Below are 17,767 nucleotides of genomic sequence, written 5' to 3' on the forward strand. Positions count from 1 at the left end.
CTTAATCTGTATATATACGTATATATCATCTGATCTAATATTGGAACATTAGTATCATAAGCTTCACAATGTTTTATAAGATGGTTGACTTAATGAGAAAGGTGAAAAGAGGCTCATATGTGGGTAAATAATTTTCATGTTTAAAATTTATTAAGAAAAATTCTGATGATTTAAATTGCGCATGTCAGCAACACTACTTCCATATTCAGAGTCTTTCTTCGGTATTTAGCAAGAAATTGTTAATATACCATAGACTCAGAAGTTAGTAATTTATCAAAATTATATTAATCCACGAACTGTTATTGATGATAAGTAAAAATTGAGCGCGAAACTATAAAATGAGAACTTTTCATCATGCTGCGTAAAAACTCTGCTTTTGCAAGAATAGCAAAGATGATTACGATATCTCGTCATGCTGGAGTCAATGCGCGGCCTCATGTGGAGCTGATTCCAAGCCACTTATTTGCCCGCGTGGTCCTAGAGTCAAGCGTTTACATGTCCAGGCGTACCGGTGAGTTTGCAGTAAGTTAACTGTTATCAGTTAATCCGGCTACTTGAACGCCTTCAGAGATGAGAACCTATTTAAAAAAGAAAAAGAAATTTATTTGGGAGCAATAACGAAAGGAGGATTTTTTGTTAAACAGAATCACGGCTGAATGCAAGAAGCAAACTGCAGGGACCACGCGATCTGCTCAGACTCGGCCTGTGGACAAGGGTGTATGATGTGCCATTTTTATTCATTTGCTGAGCAATCTCAGTCTGTAAAATGTACTTTTTGGGACTGAATTGTATACTGACGAACGACTCTCGAACGAGATAGGTTTAAGATCACATATCTTAGGCAATATGGGTCGCGTTGATTTGGGGTCTGTCTAATTTGAGATCTGACGTTTGGCAGTAATAGAATATTATTCAACTAAGTAAAATCGAAGATGAGTGATTTTGGTGATTGATACCTTTGATGGGACTGAGGAATCGTGCATTACGGATCGCTGCCAGCTAGTAAGCTGATTGATACGTGATTCTACTGTCAAAGATCAACGACATTATCACAAGCGATTGACATAAATTAACCCTGGAAAAAGCACTGTCGTTTACCATAACAATGGCAGCCCATATAGTTACTTAGCTACCCGATAAAAATTTAGAGAATTACACTGGGAAAAGGTTAAATATTACATTAAAATCTGTTTTAGCCTATGAAAAACTCTTCTAATGGTGTTTCTCTAAAGGAATGCAAAAGTCATTTGTGACAATTTTTTGCTAAGAAACCACAAAAGTTCGACAGTAATCGGATCATGGCATCACCAGAAAAATGGCAGAAGGTTACATATCAAAATTGTATACTTAGTTTACTACGTTGCTAAACTAAATGGGTCCAGTTGGGTTCTAGGATGCCAACAACCATTTTCCATGTCAGTGAAATGCCACCGAAATACATACAATTTGGGTTTTTTTGCACATGTATAATGTCAGTCGCAAATGAGTCACCATAACACTTGCTTTTACATGAGACGCACTCGAAAACGAGCGTCAGCCATTATCGCAAGTATTATAACAAATGCTCTAGGACAACATAAGACGATTTTACGAGTTTGCCTGAGCTTGGTTAACCCCATAGGAGACAATTAGATATTGTCCTAGAGCCTATGCGATACTTATCCAAAACGTCAGGTTAAATGCATATGAAGGGGCACGAAAGGTGAACTTTTAATGAGACGGACGCAGCTGAGAGTTGAAAAGAATCGGTTTGTAATGAATTCATTATTCAGTATTAGTAGGTCCAAGTTACGGCAAAATCAAGCCTGTAGTTGAAGTAGCATGTGCTTCAACCCCAAACCATTTTGCTAACACTAGAAGGTTTTTTCGAACGGTAGGCATTTGCCTTTCCCTCTGCGAAGCTACTCTTGTCCAGCCTTTAATACTGCTCCCACTTCAATCAGATTGAGCATAATGGACACGGGTCCGATAGCCATAGTTTTGAAGACAATTGCTCGAGCTACGGGTGAAATACGTTGCTTGCTCTTGGAACAAATGGTTATGTACTTTGTACCCACGTTTTAGAACGTAATGAGCGTTAGCTCGATGCACATGCTTTTGTAGAATTAACGCCTTCCATGAGAAACAATGTGATGTCTTTCAACGACACGTTACGAGTGCGAAAACTAATGCAAGGTTTTGGAAGTCTATGCAACAAGAAAACCGTCTGTCCATATAAGGTCTGAGACGAACATGTCAGGTGCGCGGTTGTTCTAGTACCGTGCTAGATGGCGCCATTTAATTAATTTTTGGTGCACTTCCAGCCCAGTAGACAGATGCCACTCTGATATTGGTTCTTAAAAAGAAGGACGATCAACTGCGTTGTCATAATGCTTGTTATAAGCCGCTTTCCTGCTTGCTGATTAATAGACTGAGTAGCACACCTAGAATGTATACACGCTGTCCCAACGGAATAGCGTGGGTTGTACAGAGAACGCTCCACAAAATGGCGTGCAAAACTCTGACGGCCGAGAGCACAGGCACCAGACAATCAGCCGAAAACATATGGTGTATAAATGATTTAGTGGTGTACGGGTCGCACAAGTTCCAAGTGGACGAAGGCCTAGCCCGACTCTACGAGGAAGCTATAGGTTTGAGGTTAACTGTTGCCAGGTCGCTTCTTGTCTATGTAAACCAGTTACTGGCACCGGAGATTGCTCTTCTCCGCGAACGGCAGAATTTTCGTTGTGCACTGCGCCAAAAGACGCAAGAAAGCAGGCTAAGCTGTATGGGCGATCAAACCACGTCATCGATTGTTTCCCGCAATCACTTTCATCCTGTCCGATTTCAAGGTAACTCCAATGGTAACGTATGGGACACTCGTCATATGGCAATATTCAGTAGATATTATAGAACTTTAAGAAACAGAATCGCGTCAAAGCTTCCTTTTTTCAAAGAGCACTAAGGTTACACGTAGTGACCCGAAATCGCTTTTCGTGTATCTTAGCCAATCGGTCGGTGCTGTCTGAGGGCCTACGTCGTCGCTTTGAGCTCCTAGCCACCGAAGCCTTCAAGACGAAACTGGAACCAAAATTTGTGTAAATTAATGGAAATGTGTTTGCTTCTGATGCGGTGAAGAACAACGAGCGGAAAGGGCCGAACGGACTAAATAGACACGTCATCACTCATTGTCGTCCATGGGCTCCATCATAAACTTTGCAAGAAACCAGGTTTTTATGAGCAAAATATATATGATGCCATTTGTTGTCCCGTGGCGTCTTGGACATGTGTTAGGACATTTGTTTAATCTCTTGAATTAGAATTTTGTAAACTCATTAAACCCGCATGATTCGCACAGGGTGTTCAATAATTGGGGTATTGTGTTGAAGTTTTTCGCTATTATCCGCGAAGTTAAACAAGTGAGATTTGATTGACCGCTCACGCAGAAGCGTCCAAGCATCCGTTTTTCGAAGTTTACTTCTTTTCAAATTTCAATTAACACAGCCTACAGTTGTTAAAAAAATTGTTAAGATTGTTGAGCTTCTTTCTCTTAGAATTACAGTAACTATGCGTTACCTATAATAATTAATCTAGTGGCCATAAAAGACACACGAACGGACTTGAATGGGTCTCGGTCATATGGCTGTAATTTCTAAAGCCCGTATTTTTTCCTTCATTATATTAGTCATATATGTAAGTATACACGCAACGTTCAGTTACCCCCTTACAACGAGATGCTCCAAGGTGCGCAGACATTTTTAGATGATTGAGATCAACACCGGTAAGCCGTCACCAGTAGACACCGACAATGATTGTCAATCAACATTATCCGTATCACAATCTTGATATAGTACGCGATTATCATTACATCGCACTCCTAGGAAGCTGCCTCCTTCGTTCTCCCTGTTGCCGGTTCCCCGTCTCGCGTTTTTTTTTGCAGCTATTCGATGGCGCACCGGCGGTTAAGGTGTCCAAAGGGACACTGCTTTACATCACTTGTGGAAGAAGGTAATAACAAGGCAACACAAAGCTCGACGGACTCCTTCGAACGCTGCATCAGCTCCTACTAATCGTGCGTTCAGCGGCCAACGCTTTCTCTGGCGTCTGCGTGGTCATTGTCCAGTGTTAGTGTGCGACTCTAAGAGATTCTCCAGTGAGTACGTAGGAACAAGCGCCACAGTTCCTTCTCGATTTTAACTAAAAGTGGTGAGATCAATTATTTGTCCCTTTTATTTTCGACAGAAATCCTTAAGCGACCCTGACTCACGCCGCCAGGGGCGGTGGATGGCGTCTCGATTTTTGCTGGATCACGCCTCGCCTTTATGTGCATTGGTGCCAGTATTGCGTAGTAAATATCGTTAATATATAGTATAAGGAGTAGTTAAATTCAAGGTAAGCATTTTTCGTACTGTTTTTTCCAGTTAGTGCCTCGATAGAAAGCGCTTTGTTTTTCATCGATTACTGATTTAGCTTAAAACCGCGTGAAGTCACCCTTTACAGTCATAGTTTCAGTCTATAAAACTTAGCCTATCGGTAATTACGCCTTGTGGGGCACAGGATGATACAGACTCGGTGGTCTAGGGTTCTGGCAACCGAAGACCAACTAGTTGTTTGTATCCTCGAACATGGCACGGATACTATTAGCTTTGGTGACGTAATCCGGTTTTCTGTACGCTGCTGTACAAAAGCGCTATTATAAAATTTTAAGCTATGGATTCTTGGTGACAAACAAATATTTACACGATTGTTATTTTATGCCCATGCATGCTTTTATCCTCGTCAATACAATCGTCAGTGGGCAAATCAAATTTTTTTCTCTACCTGTTTGTAGCCGCTGCGTTAACATAGGAAACACAAGGAGATTACTAGCAGTAAACATGCCGGGAGCAAACGAACTTTCCAAGCTTCCCGCTCCTAACGAGATCGTGATTCTCAGCGGTAACTCACATTTGGATCTTGCCCATAAAATTGCAGCGTAAGTATTATATCATTAAAAGATCCCTAAGGACAATCCTGAGACTAGCCACTTAAGGTAAAGAACGTTTGCCTATTGCGCGCATTATTATTCTATAGCAACTACATAGTCACCCCATTTTTAAGCTCTTGCATTTTTATAACTATCTGTGTTCGAATTGTGTAGTTATTATTATTTCACGTACCCTCTAAATAGAAAATAGTTTTTTTTTCTCTCGATAGCCAACCTCTTCATAAAAATTTATCTTCTATGTACTACTTATTAGATCTCGTTTTAATCGAATGACTTTACTTTTGAACCATCTACGTACAAACTTGTCTTTCGTCTTCTCAGCGGCCTCGGTACGAAGGTTGGCAAGAGTAAGGTTTTACACTTTGCAAACAAAGGTCAGTAGATCCGCACCGACGTTTTTCTATTCTAGGTACATGTAAGGTAAATAAATTGTAAATGGTCGTGTAATAATAGAGCTTTTTCATACTCTATGATATAAAGTTCGTGAGATTTATTTGAAATCCGTGGCTAACTATACGTTTCGTTTAGGCTAGACAGGGTAATCGTCATCTACAAAACATACCGACATTTACGGCGTCTAAACCCATTGCGTGAACACGAGCTCAAAAATATGGCAACACCCACCACTGGGTCATGTAGATTAGTTTGTAACATGTTGTTTTGAGACCCAGCCCCTATGTATCGCTGGCAGGTATTTTAGTGCAGTCAATCAGGTTTAATGATCAGTCAGTCCTAACAATATCTGTTATGTGTCCATTTTAGAAAGCGCGATTGATGTTGATGAATCAATCCGTAGTCGAAATGTATATCTAGTCCAGTCCGGATCGACGAAGTAAGTAAAGCACCGCGTAGGCATACACACAACTCAATCTAGCATCCGTATCGGCGTCCATCTATATTTATTCCTTGACTTTTTAATTTTACACAGATTGTGTGCCTTTGGGAAGGGGCTCGGACATGGGGTACTTAACTCCATTGGCAGAGATGAGAGGCTTTTTAGGTCAATGCGACAACAGCCACACACTAAACGACATAAAATTTTACTGCATACTATAAATTTCAAAGTGGTATAGCACTACAGTTATCATTATGATGCTCCTACGCACGCTATGTTCCATAGGAATAGACGCGTACAAAGTTGAACTTATTCCTGATTCAACAGTTGAACGTCTAATTGAAAAACATCAAATAGCCGGCAGCATTTGTTGCGTTGCATGTTAGTACTTTTTTACCTCAATGTTTAACCTAATGATCCGGGATAATCCTATTTTCCAAAGCCACAAGGCCAACACTATTTGGCATTGGACCCTCTCAAATCAGCTCCTCTGTCTATGAAATGCTAACAACGTTTGATATATATATAAAATGCATTACCTTCCATTTGGTCATGAACACGCGAATCGCTTCTTCGTGTTCATTGTGACGCATCAACGTTTCTTGTGAATTTCCGCACAATGCATGGAAGCGAACAAAATTAAAATAAATTATATTTAACTGCCATACGCAAATTTTCAGAGACGTAAACAATTCCATCATGGAGTTACTTATCATGGCGTACTGTTGCAAAACTTCAGCCGCTCGAAACGTCGTAGCCGTGGTCCCTTATTTTCCATATTCGAAGCAGAGTAAGATGACTAAGAGAGGATGTATCGTGTCGAAGCTGTTAGCAAGAATGATGGTCAATGCAGGCGTAAACCATCTTGTAACCATGGATCTGCACCAAAAGGAGATTCAGGGCTTCTTTGACATACCTGTTGATAACCTTCGTGCTAGCCCCTTCCTTCTCCAATACATCAAACAAAATGTAAGTGTTTGTTATATAGTAATTCTCGGATCGTTTTTAGTCGTTGAAGATGCATTGGAGATCGTTTAATCAAGTTACCACGAAATGCGTAATTTGTTAGGAAAACTATCATAATCACAGGGATTGGCTATCCTCGTTCGGCACTATTAAGTTACCGATTTATTATTAAGTTACCGGCTAAGTTACCGATGTCCAGAATCGCTTTACTGAATATTAAACTGGATAGCTTTCTTTTATTGTACTTGCACGGATGCAATCTATAATAAAATATCGGGTAAGCCGTAAAAGACGTGTGTCTAACAACCGGATAAGTGCTGTATTTTTTTTTCGTTGTTAAATATGTAATGTACGTTTTTCTAAATCAAACAATGACAGCGGTGAAGTAAAAAAGGCCTTTCTAAAGAAAAGGTAACGGAAACAATCTCGAATACTCACAAACTAAATAAGTCAGCGAAGTTCATTTTTGACATAAATTTGTTTGTTCTTGGAAGTTTGATTTGACTGCAGTTATGACGCGCCAGACATGAGCGTAGCTGCTGCGTAATACTCTGTTGATGAAACATACGCCATTTGTTCTGCTTAAAAAGCTGCTATTTCCCGTTGGCTCATACCGATTTCACATGAAGCTTAAGGAGCATCATATGTCTTCCGTCACACTGGCATTGACTTCAGTTGACTCTGGCTTAGTCCTCAGATTACATCTTGGCAGGTTCTTGAAATATAAATGTCTTTTGGATTGGGAAACTTTAAGCCGCAATATACAGCCACCGCTAAGTTAGGAAACCCTTCCCAACCTTAACATCCTTACAATTTCATCACCTGTTTTGCTCATTTTATATTATTTAAGGAAATTTTTTTTATTCTTTTTTTTTATTATTATTCAACTCCCAACATGGCTCATAATGCTTTTAGTTTTCAGATTACACGAAAAAATCGTTTGACGATATAATAAATATTTAATAGTAATATGGGCAATTAGTCGATATATCTGTTATTATAAATATCGATAAAAAAGGACTCACCTTTTACTTGTAACCTATCCTGTACTGAGACGGACAAAATTACACGATTTACAACGTTTTTAAGAACACGCTTCTTCAAATTAAGTCAGTACTGAGTAAAGTTGAATTATATTATTACGTGCATCGAACGGGCGTTCACAGAGGGTTACGCTACCGAATTTTCGAACGTACTTAGAGTCCGATGCCAGTTCAGGCTGTGTTACTAGCCAGGTTAGTCCAATTGGCCTTTTGAAGCTAGGCGCATTAAATTTAATATTCCTATGCATCACGATTGTGGTACGCGGTACTGCGGCAGGTGACTCCCATCAAACATACGTACAATAATTTCTTTTTTGTATTTTCGGTATGTATTAAATCTTGTTTTTGCCAGTATTTTCGATAGTCTAAATAATTCAAACAGATTATAGGTCTCGGATGGGAATCGGCTTTAAAGACTCTTATTTGTGAGCCCAATCGACGATTCCTCAGCCATCGCAAAAGTTTTATCAACTTAAATCAAACTGCAACGTCAACAAAATGTCGCTTCACAAAGATTAAATGAGTGATGTAATTCTAGAAAAAAATAAATTAGTCACAGGTACAATGCTTGTAGTTGAAAACAATTCATTCACGTTCGATCGACCCTTTGAGATCAGATTCTATAGGTAATAATACTTCGTGAAAGTTCCACGAAGTTCCAGGAATCTCCAATCCCTTTAGATAAAAGAAGTTTCCAAACCGATGGGTTATATTTTTCATGAACCATCTGAAACCATCTACGTCGTACGTCAAAAGCTTTTTTGGGGTTTGTTTTTTTTCAATCGCATCCGTTAAATACGTTGGCGAAAACTTCCTAGATTTAAAAAATTATTTTCTCGTGGTGCTTTCTTGTTGTTTCCGTAATGATGAACGTTAGGCACAACAAATATGCGCCGCAGATTTACCGTGCGACCAAAGCTTTTATTTATGCGCACAAAGTGACAAACGGCAATTTCGTTTGGTATTTTCAGTTCTAGCGTAAGAAAGTGGACTATATTGCAGTAGAGCTTTTTATGCGGTTTACGTAATGGGGGTATTTATTGCATACTAACATTTATACTCGTTGAAGGGGAACGGGTAACGCTCTGCGGACAAACATTCATCCATACTAACGATAATAGTTTGAGTCTTCATACTCCCATGAGTAGAATGTGCAGATATTTCTTAGAGATGTAACGCTGGCACGTTCTATTAAATCATTCAAATCAATTAGGAACATGCTTCTCTTTATAAACTCTTTGTTAGTAGTCCGTTACGTCTACTTCTGACGTTTTTTTTTCCACAATAACAGATACCCCCTATTTTCTAAATAACATCTAGTAGACCATTTCGGTATTCTTAATTATCATTGTAGGCAACAACACGTCCTTTAGGCACTGTAAACGGTAAAATCATGCCTAGGATTAAATTATTTTCATCAAGTCCTCTTATTCGCCGATAGTGATTGCCTTTCTATCTAAGCTTCAATATCATACAATAATGTATAACGGCTCTACGACAAATAATATTCATAGAGCTCTACGATGTCTATTGTTTATGTCTGGCAAAACGCCGATAGAAACCATCGTTTTTTAGATATTGCATAGCATTTCCATGCAATAAAATCATTACGTATCATTATGCAGGGCTCGCTCTATGAGCACATCTATTAGTCGCATTAAGGAAGGGAATATTAGAGATGAATTTTCCCAAATACCGTATTGAAACTCGCGAAACACGGGCCGACAACCGTCGCGACAAGAGCATAAAAAGTCTAAGAAGAACGAAACGACACGTTTCAGGAAATAATACCAGCAAATAAGTGCCGGATAGGCCGTCGTAAGGTGAATTGACCTTTTCCTAATTAATGGTTTCTGGAAAAAGTCCGGTAGCCCGCTCAATTTATTATACGTTGATAGTAACGTCTAATCCCACCTAGAATGGAATAGCCTAAACGATACTAAATGCAGTAGATATGGTCAGATGGATAAGATTACTACTGCCACCTATAATAGTTTGCTTTACCAGACCCGAACCAGCTGTGAATCGACATGGCATAGAAAGATACTTCGCGTGAAACCTTTTCATATGCAGTTAGAAACCCACTCCCGGTTAAAAACCTGGCTCCTCACGCCTACCACTGAAAAGGTTTTTGTCATACCTCCAAAAATGTTCACGCGAAATTCGCTAGCATTTCAGCCCTGATGCATCTGATGGTCCGCGTACTACATTTGTCTGCAAATCATACCGCCCCCTCATTTGTTCCTAATCAAGTTCTATTTAAGAATTACATTAAGAGAAGCGATAATTTTTTGCTAATTAGCTCTAAAATATGTCAAAGCTATGGACAATGAAAGCCCGGACACCGTAGCTGCCTGTATGTTTCGAGTTTTACGTCCGGTATCCCAACACGGAACGAAGGCCGTGTATGTCCGGATTTAGACCACAACGCGTCCCTAAGATTAGTAGGTTAATATGTTGCCCACTACACCTTGATGACCTGCATCTTAGCAACTCGATTTCGGCTGTTGCCGTCAAAGGAACTTGTCTGTGGTAAGACGGTAGAAAACGCATTTATCGCACATTTTCCTCGTAGTAATAACCCTTTGAAATTGGATTGTGGCTTGCGAATCGTCAGAGTGGAAACTATTGCAACAGATCCATTTCTTCGATAAATGAAACTAAAAAATCGTACGTTTACATTAACCGATAGCTAAAACACCCTGCACGAAATGAATATGACGTTCAAAGTCACTGCTTTAGCCAAAATTGGTGGATAGGGCAAAAAGGAAATACTCGTCTTCTATTGCAAACAGTCTTTCCACAACATTAGTCACAAATGAAAAGATCGACTCGCTAGCTATGTCGGGAAGAGCTAATATTGCGCGTGTATAAAAGACGACTGTATAGTCAACAAATATAGTGGTCTGTATATCGGCCTAGGACATCCAGATATTCTCATATTATTAGGGCACGTTAATATTGCAGCTAAAATAATTTAACATTTATTTTCTTATCATAATCTAGTACTGGTAAACTCCTGTGATAAATATAAATAAATCATTATGCACATACCTCAGATCCCGAACTATAAGAACTCCGTGATTGTGGCACGCGTCCCAGCTCAAACCCAAAAAGCGTCATCGTTCGCCGAGAAACTTGGCATCGGCATGGCCGTTATACACTCGAAATCTGCTGACGAAGAGGTAATGCTTTTGTTTAGTTGGGAGTGAAAGTTCTCCATAACGACTAATTGAGGATTCGATAAAAGCAAAACACATTAAAATTTATGCTCATCTGCCATTTTTTTTTTGTATATGCTATATGCCAGCAATTTTCTTATAGTACTGCAAATTCATCCTTATTCTCAATTCTGAAATAGGCTTCTCTTATGCTGTTCTGACGGTATTTGTGTGTATCGCACATGTGGTTCTAGAATTTTTCCTAGCTGAAATTTCTTAATAATTTAGTTGGATGTAAGCAAGGCCTGCTGTGCTCAAAGAACATGTCAATACAACAAGAGTATGAAATTTCATTCGACAGGTACAGGATGGCCGTTATTCCCCGCCGCTAGAAGCTACCCGGCGCGTATCGGAGTGTTTTGACGGGAATATACCAGCCACCAGTGTGTCAACTGTAGTCGGAGATGTTACCGGGAGGAACGCTATAATGGTATACCTTCGTTTCTATTGAAATCACTTAGAGTATAATAACGAACTTCTACGGAAACCCTACACGAGCAAATATCACAAAGACACGAAGAAATCAAGCCCACTTAGGCGTATAGGTTCCTAAGACTTGTTCCCTGTCTCTCACCCATCTGCCGTTTAAACTACTGTAGTGTTCTATATTGACTTGGACGATTCAGCAACTATTACAGAAGACCGAAAGTCCCATATATCATAATATTTGTTTTTGTGATACAGGTAGAAGACCTGATTGATGACATTGAAGCGTTTGTTAATGCAGCGGCATTTCTCAAGTGTTACAGTGTCCAAAAGATTTATGTTCTGGCCACCCATGGAGTGTTGTCCTCGGACGTCGAGCTCCTTGAAGAATCCGCCATCGATGAGGTGAATGAATATTTTCCGGCATCCGTACATTTTGTAACATGTTCTTAAATAGAAATTATCGGTGTTCAGGATCCCGCTGATTTTCAAGTATTGAATTCGATAACCTGTTGACTAGGGATGTCAGTCAATTGCAGTTTTCGTCAGACTGCTTTGGGGCCAGATGGGCTCAGCGAATCTGACATACGTTTTTCAACAAGGTAGTTTATGGAAGCTAAAGCGTGCTGCAGATTAATATAGTTTTGTCAATCATGTGAGAAAATTGTACATGTGACCTTTGTAGGTGATTGTGACAAACACGGTCCCTCATGACCACGAAATGGCCAAGATGGCATCTAAAAAAATTAAAACTATAGACGTCTCCGTCCTGCTGTCGGAAGCCATCCGTAGGATCCATAACAAGGAGTCGATGTCCTACCTGTTCCGTAACGTAGCACTCAACGACTAAAGCTATCACATGGCTTCTGCCGATGCTGGGCGAACTCGTACAGCCTCCTCCATTTCCCAAGTTCGCCTGCCACATATTCCGAGCGCTAAATGAGACAAACTCCTTACCGGTTCCAGCACTTCTATTACATAGATGCAATCTATTGTATCGTATCGCAACTAAAATATTGCATGTTATTACGTGTCAATCTGATTTCTTGCTAGCTATATATTATTAATATATAGTTAGCAAGAAATATATATAATAATAGCTATATATAATAATAATATTTACCGAGCTAACTAAACTAATCAGATGATACCTCGCTATTTTCTCTTATCGCTTCTCCTCGCTTATAAAATTCCCAATGGTACATTGGTATTGCGGGTACGGCTAGTACAGTACCATGTAGTAATAATGAGAAAGGTATATAGCGCTCCGTTGTTTAACTCATGACGGAAATAGCGTGTAACCTTTAACAGCGGTAGAGGTAACGACCTCATTGATGAAACTGGCCGCTTTGCTTATTTTTTGGTCATGGCATCAGAGTTTTATCAGAACGTTATAAAACGCTCTCGGACTTGCCTTCGACTAGGACATCGACACTATATAAGTAAATTGATCCAGCCTCTCTAGAATAGATGATTAAGCATAAATAGAAAAATAGTAAAAGGCTTTTAATGGGTAAATATATAAATTAATTGCTATTGTCAGCTAACTATATCAATAAATTCGATCTTAGTAACTATACCGTTAACAATATATCAAAAGGTAACTATCCAATAGTGAAAACAATCAATCAATCAATTACATTTGTCGACTATTCCGTGATTGCGGAACAGAAGGTAACCCGTTAAGAATAAACCGAAGTACGTAATTCGGTTATCTTTGTATACTTATTTATATTGTATCAAATAATATGCCTCGCGTAGATGAAATAGTGCCGAACAAAAGCAAGCCTCGACGTGTTATTGCTGTACATGTACAGCCATCCTATATAGGGTGAAGGGACATAATGTTACAAAAGAATGACAATGCTTATATTTGAATGAAGCTTTTGTGGAATCTGGCACACGCTTAGCGGGTTGTGCCACAGGGGTGTTGTTCCTCGTGGCAAGGGTAGGAGCATTACGATAGTTCTAGCCATCTCAATTCTTTATCTGTTTTGCTATTAAAGTATTATGACCGCACCGCTTTCTATCTAGCTAGAAAGCTTGAGATAGATTGGGTATTTTCTAACGGTAGTGGTTTCTCGATATTGCTTAGGTTGATCTTGTACTGGATCGGGCGTTAAAGGCTCGGATAGGCCGTTCTAGCGAATTCATCATCAGTCTTAAGAACTGTATTTGATAAACCCGTCTGAGCTATTGGGATGGGAACTGTTTGTGGCTAGAAGTGTATTCCGTTGTTTCCGGCTGACACAGCTGCGCTTTGTTCCTGTCGCTTTTTAGCATTGAATTGTTTTTTCCCATTTGAAAAATAAGCGTATTTATATATTGAGACTCAGAAAAATAATAAATGAACTACTCCTAGACCGTACTAAGGGCTAATGACGCTCTTATATGACGCGCTTATGTTACGATAACGATAGTTTGCTTTTTTAGCACAAGATCTCGCGGTTCAAGGCGTGCGGTATAATTTACGTACCGAAGGATTCTAAACTAGCGACTATAGTTTGTTTAGATGAGCTGACACAGTTTCAACTTTTATTAATTGAACTCTGCTGCCAGACGCCGTTTCCTCGTGTCGAAGAGAAAATAGATATTTTCAGTTCCATTGTACATAGATCGTTCAGCTGACAGCAGGCTGGCGACGCTGCGTCATCCGTGGAACAGCGAGACCAGGACGATTCAGCTTCACGTTGAAATGGAACAGCCGTCTACACGTTACTCGCAACGAGCTTTTTCAGACTCACATCGATCCTTTAGTATTTTCCAGAACCTCTCTCAAAGCAAGCTTCTTTCAACGGCGATCTTCCATAAGACAATTTGTTTAGGAAGTACTTTCTCCAGTCCTGAAACCTGACGTCCTACTTCAACGTGGCACCCATGACACAGAGGGTTCGCGCAAAAATACAGTTACAAAAATCGAACCTGCCCAAAAAATAGTACAAACTTTTTGAGAAGCAAATAAATAAGAATCTTGAGGACGTAATGCTTACATGGTGGCAGTAAGCCTTCGCACTGTTAAAAGGCCGCTGTTGACCTATTACTCGTATGACCGTACACCTCTTAATCGTCCGAAGGGTAATGGATCCACAAGCATGTCAAAGGGTACAGATATTAGAAGCGAAAAGAATGACAAATAACCAGCTTCATATGTTTCACCATTACACAACTGAACTAATACAGGCGTGTTACGTCAAACTTATGCATTATGCATTCTTCCGTAGTGTTTTGCTTTCCACTTAACGCGTTATTTGTCTGCTGTATAAACGCGGTTCAGTCAGATTTGGTAGAGTTTTACATTCCAAGTCCTAAGATAGGTCAAGAAAAAAGTAAGGCCATTTATTCTCTGACCTACCGTATCTTGAAACTAGCTGTCCGAATAAGTTTACACTAGCCAGTCGTAGATATAGCTCTGAATGTTCCTTCAGTGATTATATTTTCTGCATAGCAAGTTTCTGAGTCACACATCTTGCAGACAGAGAGGCCAAAATAGGCCGGCTTGGGCTGATTATTACTATTTATTATTATTTTTTTTATAATTACTGAGTAGAAATTAGTAGATCAGAAAACGATTATGCCGTTAGCCAATTACATAAATGGTTCGCTAAGATACCCGACCATCAAAAATTACACCCCACGAAAAGTATGTACATAGTACCCTTCAGCTCTAAACTTCGTTCTAGTTCTAGCGACAAGTATGTCAGCACCTCATGCGCAAGCACTCGTTGTACCCTGAACAGTATTCAATATCAACTCCATTGCGAAGGTCTTCCATAAGTAGATCCAATTAGATTTGTCAAATGCTTCTGCCAGAATAAGAGCAAGCTTATCCGTCCTGGCTATGGATGCTTCCTACTCGGCTCCGGTAAGGCCACGACACGAACTAAGAGTTAGAAGTTGAAAGAAAATTGAAGAATCACTGATTACTAGTGTAAATCAACTAACTTCGAACAATTTGAATAACTTTACGACTGAAAGAAATGGCTCGTCGGTAGCCAGTAGGGTATGTCTTATCATGCTTACAGGCAATCTCAATAATTATCTCTTCTGTCTGCTTCCGAATAGGCCTGTATTTTGCTAGCAGTAGAAACTTGTTTTGCAAGCGACCTTTTTTGTTTTATGAATCGGAATCTAAACAGAACGACGTTGTTTGTGGTAACACTTTACAATTAAACATCACAGTCACAATCTGAGATAATAAAAGACAAAAAAAAGGTCAGACAACGAATGAAATTTGAAAGACCATTTGAACGATTCAGAATAAGCTTGATGTATTTCTTTTTCATTTGTGGTCACAGAATGTATTTCCAAAAGAGATTTGTCATCGATCTGTGATAACTGCTGCCCGATAGCAGAAATCAAAAATGCTTTAACGGATTGAGCTTTAGTTCAATAATGAGTCAACCAGAAAGTCAAATTAAAGTTAAGGTTTCAAAACTGAACATCATTTGACAAGTATACCAAGTTAATGTTACTCCTAACTTGGCCAATGGTGGGCATAAAGTGAAGAGTTTTATTGCTATGAGTTGGGCCGGGAAGTACCACTAACAACCTGACCGATTCTATAGCCCTTATAGTATACGCTACAGAGGCTTCCTGTGTTTATACAAGTGGATTAGGAAGGCGTCGAATGCCCATGTTGAATCAGATAAAGTGAAACCACAATTACGTTTTGCTTTATAGAAACAGAACACTATAAAGACATAGGTCTAATGAAAAATAAATAAACATAAGAATGATAAAGCCCACACGGAACAACTATGTTAACACACGTACAATCGTTATGACCCATCGAAGCGCTCCGCACGTTTGAGTCATCTAAAACAATTTATATGTTCCATCTATGAAAGCAATAAACAAACACATACAAGATAAGAAACGGTTTTGTCAATGGCAGACTAGATAAGGCGAAGATTATTATCGAATGAATATTGATTACACACGCTTATAAAAAGCCGTAAAGAAAACATACTTACATCATATTACGTATCATATATATCGTATAAAGCATCATCTATACGACAACTCTTCGATCATTGATTCGTGGTTCAGCCGGAAACCGCGCATCTAACATCGATGGGATTCGAGTCATAATATCTTTACGACTTCAAATTTTTCTTCCTTATATGGCCCTCTGCATCGCTACATTGACGACCGCTTAAACAGCTGGCTCGTTTTTAGCCTTTTAGTCCGCAGTTCACGACAGATCATTTTGCTGTCTGCGTCGCCTATCTACTCTATTATGGCAGCATGCTATTTGACCTGCATTAGCACGCCGAAATTTACCGACTGGCCGGCGCGACTCTACCAGAGCAGGAGGCTGGCGTCTCCGGTCTACCCCGCCTGTCTATTTGATTGGCTATGCACCAACGGCATTTGACCGTGTGCCGTCTTTCTAGCGCGGTTCGTTTAAATGCTGGCGACGATGGTGGCGACTCCTGATAGAATAAAAAGCGAGACAAAATCAGGCGGTCTCTCGTTGAAACGAACGTAACAATAGCTTGTTAGCTCATTGATAGAGCTAACAAGCAACTGCTGCATGCTTCTCAGGTAAAGTCCTTACTGTTTGTCTTTGTCAGTACGCTGGCGGCTGTTGTTGGCTATGACAGTCGGCCAGGCAGTAGTCGCCAAGAATTCGCTGAACGAAATATTCAATACTGTACATGTAGGGTATGTTATTAATCACCCTAATTCGACTACTGCGCTTAGTTGCTCATGATGTTAGACAATGGATGGACAATGGAACGTTATCGACCCTCCAGTGCACTGTTTGGCTCCGTGGCCAAGTGGTTAAGGCGTCGGTCTTGTAAACCGAAGATCACGGGTTCGAATCCCGTCAGGGCCTTGGGTTTTGACCTTTTCGTTTTTATTGATATACACGTCTGCTTTGGGCTCAAGACTTAGCTAACAAGATATATAACGTTGGGGTGGGACGATTATTCATCGGATATTTATATGTATAAAATAATTCTTCCTTCACTAATAAGAAAATAGTCATTAAATGTGTTTTAGTCATCAGAATTAGTCATGTGCGGCTGTGCAAAAGGTACCCGGTAGAAAGTGACCTTTTCATTTTGTCTAAAAAATTAGGCTAAAGGTTAAAGGGCAAACTAATACAAGGCATTCAAGTAAAAATGAATGCGTTAATAATAACAAACGGAATGAACCGGAAATACATAACTAAAGCATATAATATTCACTGCTACATAATTACGGGCTATTCACGCAACACGGTCATAATTGTGGGAATAGGAATGATAGCCATTGATATTTTGGCCGACAGAGAGGAAAGGTTTGAAGCTAGGAAGGTTTC

At 39.7% G+C, this 17,767-nt stretch overlaps 1 protein-coding gene, 1 long non-coding RNA gene and 1 other non-coding gene across 8 annotated transcripts; 2 read left to right on the forward strand and 1 right to left on the reverse strand.

The window, feature by feature from the left end:
- Window positions 1-118: 118 nt before the first annotated feature.
- Window positions 119-16,806, reverse strand: LOC111272456 (uncharacterized). Of its 3 annotated transcripts, none has more exons than XR_002687524.2 (4): window positions 16,431-16,806; window positions 15,162-15,337; window positions 10,865-10,981; window positions 119-578 (listed from the first exon to the last, which is right to left on the reverse strand). It is a non-coding gene; the product is annotated as an uncharacterized LOC111272456 (long non-coding RNA). The 3 variants fall into 3 exon arrangements; XR_002687523.2 differs by having other exon boundaries at window positions 15,186-15,337; window positions 16,431-16,804; XR_015315740.1 differs by lacking the exon at window positions 15,162-15,337 and having other exon boundaries at window positions 16,431-16,789.
- LOC111272455 (phosphoribosyl pyrophosphate synthase-associated protein 2) lies at window positions 3,920-13,171 on the forward strand. Of its 4 annotated transcripts, XM_022853912.2 has the most exons (10): window positions 3,920-4,132; window positions 4,222-4,371; window positions 4,811-4,954; window positions 5,288-5,340; window positions 5,729-5,798; window positions 6,482-6,770; window positions 10,870-10,995; window positions 11,333-11,461; window positions 11,716-11,862; window positions 12,143-13,171. In XM_022853912.2, the coding sequence occupies exons 3-10, from the start codon at window positions 4,857-4,859 to the stop codon at window positions 12,305-12,307; spliced, it is 1,077 nt and encodes a 358-aa protein (XP_022709647.1). In that variant the 5' UTR covers window positions 3,920-4,132; window positions 4,222-4,371; window positions 4,811-4,856; the 3' UTR covers window positions 12,308-13,171. The 4 variants fall into 4 exon arrangements, with proteins under 4 accessions (XP_022709647.1, XP_022709648.1, XP_022709649.1 ...); XM_022853913.2 differs by having other exon boundaries at window positions 3,920-4,371; XM_022853914.2 differs by lacking the exon at window positions 4,222-4,371 and having other exon boundaries at window positions 3,920-4,185.
- Window positions 16,807-17,226: 420 nt separating the features above from the next.
- Window positions 17,227-17,299, forward strand: TRNAT-UGU (transfer RNA threonine (anticodon UGU)). Its single transcript has one exon. It is a non-coding gene; the product is annotated as a tRNA-Thr (tRNA).
- Window positions 17,300-17,767: the final 468 nt, after the last annotated feature.

This window comes from Varroa jacobsoni, unplaced genomic scaffold, assembly GCF_002532875.2.
Source record: "Varroa jacobsoni isolate VJ856 unplaced genomic scaffold, vjacob_1.0 contig02306, whole genome shotgun sequence".
Taxonomy (NCBI): Eukaryota; Metazoa; Arthropoda; class Arachnida; order Mesostigmata; family Varroidae; genus Varroa; species Varroa jacobsoni.